Below are 8,943 nucleotides of genomic sequence, written 5' to 3' on the forward strand. Positions count from 1 at the left end.
CAGGTATCCAAACAGCTCATGTTTCAGGACACTGATTTCACTGGTGCAAATCATCGGCTTTAAGAAACATGGCTCCAGCCAGGCTGTGGTAGCACACACCTTTAATCCCAGCACTCTGGAGGCAGCGACAGGCAGATCTATATGAGTTCCAGGACAGTCTTGTCTATAGAGTGAGTTCCAGGAGCTAAACAGAGAAGCCCTGTCTCAAAAAATGAAGAGGGGGTGGGAGTGGGGAGACAGACTGACAGAGAGAAGAAAACTGGCTCTTTAAAATGGTTGTGGTGAGGGCTTGGTACAGAAACATAAAGAGCCCTTGGCAAGCCCTGGGACACAGCAGCCATACTGTGGGAACAATTCCTGCCGCCCCCCCCCCCCCCCCCCCCCCCCCTCCGCTTCCCTGAAAATAAATTCTGTGAAATGGAGAAGCTTTTTTATAGGAAGTAGAGCATTTTCCTTCCAGAATTTGGTAATAGTCACGACTTTGCCTATTCAGAGTGGAGGATTCAAGGGGAGTTCCTTATCTGGAAGAGTCCCAGAGTGACTGTCTAGCTCATGTTCCGCCCTCCACCCCACACACTCATGGCTCCCTCCGTCTTGCCTTTTTTATACCCATTCCTTACTACCCAACCCAAGAGCCTCGTAGGGTCAGGACATAGCGGGGCAAGCCACCACCCCACTTCCTCACTCCCCTTTCAGTAAATCCACACTTGTGGATGGATCTGAGACAAAAGATGCTCGTTAAATCCAACGGTCTTTACAAAACAGCTCCCTGCCTCCACTTCTTCTTTCCTGCCCCATCCTGGTTCTGCAGGTAAAGCCACGAGCCGTCATTTATTATTTGTTTCCTGGTCACTGCTTAGCTCACTTATATTCTGAATTACATTTACTGTTGTGCGTGTATGTATATGTATCAGCAGGCCAGAGTGCAAGCGTTGCGCTCAGAGGACAACTTTCTGGAGAATTGGTTCATTCTTCTAGTCTTTGGGTTCCAGAGATCAGACTCAGCTTGCCAGACTGGATGGCAGGTGTCATTACCCACTGAGGCATCTCGCCAGCCTACGTTAAGCCCTTTCTATGAATCATCTCTGCTTATCTACCCTTTTTATTAACCTGAGTGTCACAGATAAAGAAACTAAGGTCCAGAGAAGGAACACAAACACACCTAGTAGCTGTGATGGACACTACCCTATAGTGATGGCACCCCAAGCTTCCTGCTCCCCACTGGCTGAAAAGAAGGATGCTGAGGCAGGGTCTTGGGCAGGAACTGGTGTGGCTGAATGAAACGGCTTGGTACACTGAAGGAAACTTCACAGGCACCTTCTGCTCTCAAGGTTAACATTCTTCCCCCTCGGGGTCTGGGAAAGGGACACTCCCTCTGGCTCAGGTCTCTCCAGCATTCCAGAGATGCCTCTTGGAAGTTGGGAATAAGGAAAGGGTGGAGATCCACGAAGGAATTATCTTGTCCCACTGACTCCCGTCACAACCGTAGTTCTGTGGTCTGAACTTGCAGGTCACCCTTTCTGGGCATGGGTCTCATCTGTGAAGGGGCTACTGAGCAAGAGCCTTAAGGGCGTAATTATGCAGGCCAGGGATCCCCTGGCTCCTACAGGGTTAATGCTAGAGAAAGGTTTCCTGATATTCCTGGTGAAATTTAAGTCAGATGTATTAAGGAAGCTGGAAATGAGGCGTACTTCCTGGGCTCAGGTGTGCCAGGCTAGTCACATAACCCTTGCCTTACTGGGCACGGACATGTCCCAGAAGGGGACTCAAGTAAACAGGAGAGGTTCTTGATCCAGGCAAGTGGCTTTTAGGTTGGAAGGTGAAGAGTAGGAGTAACCCATTTCCTAGAAGAGGGATAGGGAAGACAGAGAAAGTAGCCAGGAGTGAAGGGAGAACGTTGTGACCGGGTGGGTAAGGACAGGTACAAGAGAACCCGATGCAGATGGACTGTGGAGATGCGGTGAGGACCATGGAAAGAGGCCTATCCACAGGAAGATACCCTGAGGAACCTGTGTGGACTGACCCCGTGGAGGGAGGCCGATAAGAGTGCCACAGCCAAGAGTCTGGATGGAGATTTAGCAGCTCTAAAGGACAATACAGGTCCCCAGTCTGACTGGCCTCTTTGAGCCATAGGCTTAGCCTCTCCATTCTCTGGGTGACTCTACCTACCAGAGGGGCTCCAAACTTCCTCCTTGTGGAAGGGGATGAGACAGGAGGATTCGGAAGATGGAATCTGAGACCACTGAACACAAGCTGAGATTAGACTCTGAACTAAACATCTGGAAATTTATGGCCAAATAAAACTAACGCTCAAATGCTATTCCCAGAAAAACAAGACTCTGGTGTGGTGGCACATGCTTTTAATGCCAGCAGGGGGGGGTCTCCATGAGTTCAAGGCCAGCCTGGTATACAGAGTCCCAGGATAGCCAGGATTACAGAGACCCTGTCTGAAAACAAACAAAACACAAAATACAAAGTTCCTGTCACATGTATACATTTTATTCTTTTTTATATATAAAAGACAACAGTGCATTGTTGATTGGAGGATTAAAGGAAGGAAACCCCTTTTAAAAAGTGGAGTTCCCCACCCCTATTCCTAGGGCTGTAACATATACGTATGTATATATTTATATTAAAAAACAAATTATGAAACTTATGACCTGGACTCCAGCCCCTCCCAATGTCTATCTTATAACAGAAACATATTATACAGCCCCCAGTTGAGGGTCATAGCTCCAGATGTGAGCTACACCCTTCTTATCCCTTCCCCCTCCCCAAGCCTAGAAGTCCATTTCAGGGGGGAAAAAAAAACAGTAGGCACACACATACTTAGAAACACACTTCTGGGTCCACCTCCGCACGGAGGAGTCCTTGAAGCATGCACACTCTGGCACATTCCTGACTCACTTTCTTCTCCCTTCCCCTGGGCTCCCCTGAGCTGCTACAGTTTGTTTTGAAAACTTGGTCCCTTGCCCTTGCATTATTCAGTCTAGAAAACAGCACACATGTACACATGCTCTCTCTCTCTCTCTCTCTCTCTCTCTCTCTCTCTCTCTCTCTCTCTCTCTCTCTCTCTTACTTGCTATCCGAGCTTGGGTTAAGGGTGGGTGGGAACCTAATGCCCTAATGGGCAGAGTTCATAGAAATTCTGGAGGGCCCATCCAGCAGGGGTGGATACAGGGAGCGGTTTAGCCCGAGAGAGGCATCACAAGGGGCTTTCGGAAACTGGTCCCCACATAGTCAGTGGACACTCAGGAGAGTGCACAGTGGGGGAGGAGGGCTGCTGCCCACTCAGATCTGCTCCTTGTGCTTCATGTGGGCCAGCTTCACATTCTCGTCCTCGGTGGAGGGTGGGGGCTGCTCCAGGTGGCAACCAATCATGAGCTGGTACACGAAGACACCACCGATAGAACCCAGGAGTGGGGAGACGATGGGTACCCACCACCAGTGCCGGCCAGTCCTGGAGGGAGAACACCGGAAATCAGAGATGGGTCGGCAGGAAGTCGGCAGGAAGAGGGGAGGCAAGCTGGGGAGTGGGGGCTGTACTCACGTGAAGACTTCTGAGCCCCAGCCAGCCAGGGCGGTAAAGAGGCGAGGTCCAAAGTCACGGGCAGGGTTTACGGCATAACCAGAATTGAAGCCCATGGAGGTTCCAATGACCAGGACCACCAGACCCACAGTGAAAGCCTCCAGGCCACGGGGCACAGGATTGTTATAAGGGTCAACGATGGCCAGTACACACACAATAAGGGCGGCTGTGCCTATGAACTGGGAGAGGGGAGAGAGTACGGTGAGGGGCAGCTCCTTCTCCCACGCTCCAGTCCTTGCCCTGACTTTAGGATGCTCACAAAACCAAGAACTCACTGGGAAGCTCCATGATTTATAAAAGACCCGCCACCACCATGTTCTGAGGTTGGGGTTCTCACGAACTGAGAAGAAATCCTGCTACAGTCAAGGAGCGTTGTCCGAAACAAGGCTGTTCCTCCTCCCTCTGCCTTTACTTCACATGTCCCCAGTCCATACCTGATCAAAGAAGCCATTGACCATGTCCAAGTGTCCAGAGGGATAGGTGGCAAAGATTCCAGCTGTGCCGTTGGGGCCGGAGACGAAAAGCTCATTGTTGGCAAAGGCCCAGATCGCATCTGGTGACAGATTAGAGCCATTGTGAGTGAGGGCAGAGCCTCTCCTCTCAGAGCTACCCTCCCCACCCCGCCAGGGGTCATGGGTAAGCATATGACTGTAGAGGCTCAGGGGGCAGGGCGGGGTGGAGAACCTGAGATTCTGTTGTTGCCCAACTCGTTTCTTTCCTCTAGGCACCCAACCTGGGCCTGAGTGTTCTTGAATGAGTCATGAGCCCTGGGCCTGGGCAGGCCCTGGTTGTCATCAGTGGGCTTGGTGCCAACAAGTACTTAAAGAGGGAAAGTGTGGAGAAGGGAGGGCGGGATGGGGAATGCTTACCGTAGTACAGCCCAAAAACAATCCCAGCGCCCAAGAAGGCCCCCAGTGTCTGTGCCAGTGCATAGATGGGCAGCTTGATCCAGGGCTCTCGTGCCAGGAAGCACATTGCGAAGGTCACGGCGGGGTTCAAGTGGGCACCTGTGAAGAGGAGATAGCATCCATTAGCTACAGCCTGCCACCTTGGGCTCTTCCTTTCTGGGGTGTAGGTAGGTTTTCTTAGCCTGGATAGCAGTTGGACTATGTCACAGACTGATTTTTGATCCCAAGGTGAAAGTCAAAGGTTCTGTGAAGTCTCTTCCACCCTTGCCTCCAAAGGGCCCAAAGCTGAGGTGCTGTTAGTGTGCGCCCTTGGTTGGGGGCGTCCCTTCCCTCTCTGCTCTCTAGGCAGATACTTGTTGGAAATGCTGGTGAGGGCTAAGAACGGAGGCTGGGGTTGAGGCCTTACCAGACACCTGGCCAGCCACCAAGATGCCAAGGGTGACAGCGAAGCCAAAAGCCAAGTTGATGGTGAGGAAGCCACCATGGGTGCCACGGCTGAGCACCACCTGAGCCACGGAGCCACAGCCAAACATCTGTCGGAAAACAAAGCAAGTGAAGTCCCACTGAGATCAGACATGCCTGACACCACTGAAGGTCCTTCCTAGGATAACCCAGATCCTTCCTGCTGCAATTAAGTCCCAGAAAAAGGAGACATGCAGAGCCTCATGGGGGGATGGGGAGGAGGAATCAGTAATGGGTATATGACTGGGGACTCAGGTGGTTAAATGACACCCACTGGTTTTTCTTGAATCCCGGAAGGGCACAGAAGGGAGCTATCACTACAGCAGTTTCTGCCTGTCCTCCAGACCTCCAGAAGTGGCACACAGAGGTAGGAAATACCCCATCGTCCTGGACTCTTCCAAAGCCCAGGTGATAGTGGATGAGGTGGGGGCCACGGAAAGAGATCAAAAGAGAAGTCGAATCTACTCCTGCGTGGAGAAGTGTCTGTGCATCTGGTCCTCACGTGTTCCTCATTGCAGCCTCCCTGTTCACATCTGTCCCTGCAGGTCCCTCCCCAGGCCACTCTTCCTCTTCCTTCTCCAGCCTGCTGCCTCCAGGATTTTCACTGTGATCTGTAGAGTCCTAAATAGAAGGTTTTAAGCGGCCCTTCCCTCTAGGTCCTGTGAGATCTGTTCTAACCCCTCTGCCTGGGATAGAGGGACTAAAAGGTGCCTCAGGGTCGGCAGGGACAGACAGACATATGTTCAAGTGTGAATACTCTCCATCAACTGTTAAGTGCTGTTGCCTCAAGTCTCTAGTGGCCCTCCATGCTCCTCCAGCCCGGCCCTGGGTCTCCTTTCTCAGTTCTCCATAACTAAACCAGTGCTGTGCTGAGCCAGGCCTGATTCCTGCACTCTCGAGGTAGAGAGGCCATCCTGGTCTACAGAGTGAGTTCTGGAACAGCCAAGGACTAGGGCGAAGGAGACCCGGTCTCACAAACAAGAAAGTGCTACGCTGGCCAGCAACAAGCTGTGCACCATTAACTCTAATGGGTCCAAGCCTGTGTACTGAGTTGTTAAGCACTGATTATTATCACTCGGGAAGATGAGGCAGGGAGGCCAGTGGCGGCAATATAGGTCAAAGGTGTTCAGGCAGGTGAGAGCAAAGGTCAGAGATTGTGAGAGCAAGGGGTGGAGGCATGTGGCCGTCCCGGGCACTATGTCCAGTCAGACCCTGGCCTGAGCTCTTTGCCTGAGGCCCAGACTTGGCTCCATGCCAAGGGGCCTCGGAGGAGGAGGCTGTCAAAGCCAGTTCCACCACCTTGGGGCTAATCTTTCCTCTTCCTTATCCTCCCCTCTCACCCAGCTGCAGGTTCTTAGCCAGCCCCTCACCCCTTATACCACATAACTATATACCTCAGAAAAAAGGGGGCTTTCGTCACCCCAAAGCCAACCTGGATCTTGACACAGAGGTCTCAAGTCCCCAACACAGGGACACGATCAGGGGATCCACTAGGTTTGCTCTCCCCTCTCCTCAAGCACTGCTTTTTCCTGACACCTGATCTCTCACATCTACCTGAACCTGAAAGCCTTCACCACAAATCCAGAACCTGCTTCTTGTGGTCTAGGCTAAGCCAAGTGATCCTGGGACTCAGTGGGGGACTGACTGTTCTTTTACAGAGGAATAGGCTCTGAGAACTGGGACGGGATGAGGGGGCCCCATTTTGAAAGTGTAAGACACCCTCTCCCTTGTCCTCTTGCTGCTCCCAACCGAACAGGTGGTCAGACTCACAAATCAAGATAGGAAACAGGGAACCACCGAGGCAGGAGGGAGTGGGGACAACTGATAGGCCACTAGTCTATGAAGTCAGAGGCACATTTGGGCCCCCTTTCTCCACGTGTAGCCTGCCCCACCATGTTCCCTCGCCAGTTGACTGATCTGCACTACCCAAGACAGAGGCTGTTGCTGGAACTCAAGTAACCCACCCCACCACAAAAAGGGACACCGGAATTGAGAAGAGACTCAGAAAAACAAGTCAGTGACTGAAAATCAGAGTAACTGGGACAGGAAATGAAAACCATAGTATCTGTCTGATCAAGAAGTGCGCCAAGTTACCCAGAACTCAGGGCAAAACTGCAGAAGCCTGAGATCTGGGAGCTCACCAGGGGCCACTGGGAGGAGAGGCAGAGGAGGGATCAAAAGGCCAGCAAAGACGCTGGAAGGATCTGAGTCGCAGGATCTGAAGGACTCCTACAGCGTGCGCGCAACACATTTAGACGCACCCACAGTTCTGTTAGGGCCCTATTTCCTTCCACAATCCCTATCAACATAATATTCCATTCTTCCGATTTTGCTGCTTACAGCCCAAGAAGCCTGCGCCCTCTGCCCCTACGTGCCGTAATCCACCCTCACTTCACTGCAACTTTTGGACCTTCTGAGGCTTAATTATTCATTAGGGGCCAGACACCCAAGACCCAAATAACTTAATAGGGGTGTCCATTTGCCTTTCTCTGCTGTGTCCTGAGGCTGGAGCCCTGGAAAGTTGGGAAGCCAGGAAAAGTGTGGGAGGTCCCACACTAAGGGGTGACCCTCCGCAGCCTTGGTCTCTGTCTCCAGGGGGAAAGGCAAAATAGCAGAGCTGGTCTTGGGTGAGCAGCACTGTCACAAGTTGAGTTAGAACTGTCAAGACTGTTGAAGGCTCTGGAGGTCAGCTTGACCCTGAGGGTTAAGCCTCGGGAGCAGAGCTGGGGAACTGGTTGTGTCTGCATGGAAAAACTGTCCCTGGAGTGAATAAGGAGTTGGGGACCACGGGGGCTGAAAATAGATAGGACTGCTCACTACCCTGCACTCACCACAAGGATGAGGGTCCCCAGGCACTCCGCCAGCGCCTGGCGAAGCAGCCGGTAGCGGATGTGAAGCATCTCCCCACAACGATTCATCAACTCCTTCTGTCGACCCATGGCGAGGCAGGCAGCGGCGAGGTCCGGCGTACGAAGTAGCTAGCGCAGGGCACTGAGAGCAGTGGCCCGGAGCGCAGGTGGCGCCCTTTATACGCTCAGCCTGCTGAGCCCCACCCTCGGAACCCCGCGGGGGCGGAGTGCGGCCACCACCCCTCCGCCTAGCCTGGAGGCGCTGGTGGGGANGCAGGGTGACAGTTGTAAGGAGGGTCCTGTGGAGCTTTAAGGGTGGGTTGGCTCTGCAGGATTCTTAGGGGAGTGAGTGTTGAACCGAGAGGACTGGGATACTGTGAAAAAGGGAAGAGCAAGCGGTCCCCTCGAGCGCCACCCCCTCACCCCCCTACCCCACCCCCTTTCACAGAGAGCCTTTGTGGGCATCGTCTCACGCTAGGGGTGAGGAACCAGCTTGGTGCGATGACTGGATAGAACAGGTCTTCAATCAGGCATCAGAAAAGGAGGCTATAAACCTCTAGTGGGAAGAGACCTCAGAGTGACGACCCTGATAGGCAGGTGTATGCTGAGTTCTAACCAGAATTCACCAGCCCTTCGTGTGCCCTGGGGACATGTCACATGTTGCGTGTGTTGATTAGCATGGTCTATGTCCTGTGACCTGGTCACGCCGTCTGGACGTGCCACGTGCGGGCTGGGATACCTGGGCTTTCTCCTTGTGGACCTTCCCCCTCTATACCCTTGGCTGAGCTGTCGCTGTCTTGACATGCTACATCATGCCAGCAGGGTGAATTCCAGCTGTTTTTAACTCCTCCTTTCCCACTCCCATCGATGTAAATCTATTCTTTTAAGTAATTAAGCTGGGGCCCCGGGAGTAGGCTCAACAGGAAGAGCGCTTGCCAGGACAGCCTGGCAACCTGAATTCAATCCCTGAAACCCACCGGAAGAGAAAGAACCAACTCCACACGTTCATAGCGGTGCATGTGCCCACATGTATATCATCATTAATCTATCTTTCTTTCTTCCTTTCTTTCTTCCTTTCTTTCTTTCTTCCTTCCTTCCTTTCTTTCTTTCTTTCTTTCTTTCTTTCTTTCTTTCT

General features: G+C 52.4%; 1 protein-coding gene across 2 annotated transcripts; it reads right to left on the bottom strand.

The window, feature by feature from the left end:
- Positions 1-2,477: 2,477 nt before the first annotated feature.
- Positions 2,478-7,961, bottom strand: Aqp3 (aquaporin 3 (Gill blood group)). Of its 2 annotated transcripts, XM_021160863.1 has the most exons (6): positions 7,791-7,961; positions 4,904-5,030; positions 4,459-4,596; positions 4,024-4,142; positions 3,551-3,768; positions 2,478-3,460 (listed from the first exon to the last, which is right to left on the bottom strand). In XM_021160863.1, the coding sequence occupies exons 1-6, from the start codon at positions 7,896-7,898 to the stop codon at positions 3,292-3,294; spliced, it is 879 nt and encodes a 292-aa protein (XP_021016522.1). In that variant the 5' UTR covers positions 7,899-7,961; the 3' UTR covers positions 2,478-3,291. The 2 variants fall into 2 exon arrangements, with proteins under 2 accessions (XP_021016522.1, XP_029332261.1); XM_029476401.1 differs by lacking the exon at positions 3,551-3,768 and having other exon boundaries at positions 2,484-3,460; positions 7,791-7,943.
- Between the last annotated feature and the right edge of the window lie 982 nt (positions 7,962-8,943).

The sequence above is a fragment of the Mus caroli genome, chromosome 4 (genome assembly GCF_900094665.2).
Source record: "Mus caroli chromosome 4, CAROLI_EIJ_v1.1, whole genome shotgun sequence".
In the NCBI taxonomy this organism is placed as follows: Eukaryota; Metazoa; Chordata; class Mammalia; order Rodentia; family Muridae; genus Mus; species Mus caroli.

Bases quoted from the DNA above. Each gene is read 5' to 3' on its own strand.
- Aqp3 (XM_021160863.1), bottom strand. From the start codon at position 7,898: ATGGGTCGACAGAAGGAGTTGATGAATCGTTGTGGGGAGATGCTTCAC. The intron at 5,031-7,790 runs GTGAGTGCAGGG...GTTTTCCGACAG, and splicing joins TGGGGACCCTCATCCTTGTG to ATGTTTGGCTGTGGCTCCGT. The intron at 3,461-3,550 runs GTGAGTACAGCC...TTCTCCCTCCAG, and splicing joins TGGGGCTCAGAAGTCTTCAC to GACTGGCCGGCACTGGTGGT.